This window comes from Mandrillus leucophaeus, unplaced genomic scaffold, assembly GCF_000951045.1.
Source record: "Mandrillus leucophaeus isolate KB7577 unplaced genomic scaffold, Mleu.le_1.0 Scaffold847, whole genome shotgun sequence".
Lineage (NCBI taxonomy): Eukaryota > Metazoa > Chordata > Mammalia > Primates > Cercopithecidae > Mandrillus > Mandrillus leucophaeus.
The window spans coordinates 188,394-188,721 of NW_012109219.1; the positions used below are offsets into that span (position 1 = coordinate 188,394).

Consider the following 328-nt stretch of genomic DNA (forward strand, 5'->3'; position numbering starts at 1 on the left):
GTTCACTTAAGCAAAGTCTGAAAATAATTTAACAAGCTGGATCAATGGGCCAACTGTACAAGGAGCTGTTTTCATAAATGATATAAAAATATGGTGAAGATTATGTAAAAAAATTTTTTTTAACTAGGGATATATAAATAGAAAAATTGGTATCCATATTCCTGTATCTGATGGACTATCATATGAAATGAGAGAGACATTGTCTATGTCTCAATAAAGTATGTCTAAGATAATTTTTTTTGGCTCAGTAATGAAGGGATTCTTTAACATTTGAAGACAAAGGAAAAGAAAATAATTACCTGAAAAAAGAAAAAAGAAAAGAATTACC

The 328-nt window shown here is 28.0% G+C and overlaps 1 protein-coding gene across 1 annotated transcript in view; it reads right to left on the reverse strand.

The window, feature by feature from the left end:
* Nucleotides 1-263: 263 nt before the first annotated feature.
* LOC105530829 (prohibitin-like) overlaps nucleotides 264-328 on the reverse strand; it is a 60,976-nt gene continuing 60,911 nt past the window's right edge. The window contains 1 exon segment of the mRNA XM_011968518.1: nucleotides 264-299. Within this exon segment, the coding sequence (XP_011823908.1) occupies nucleotides 264-299 (36 nt within the window).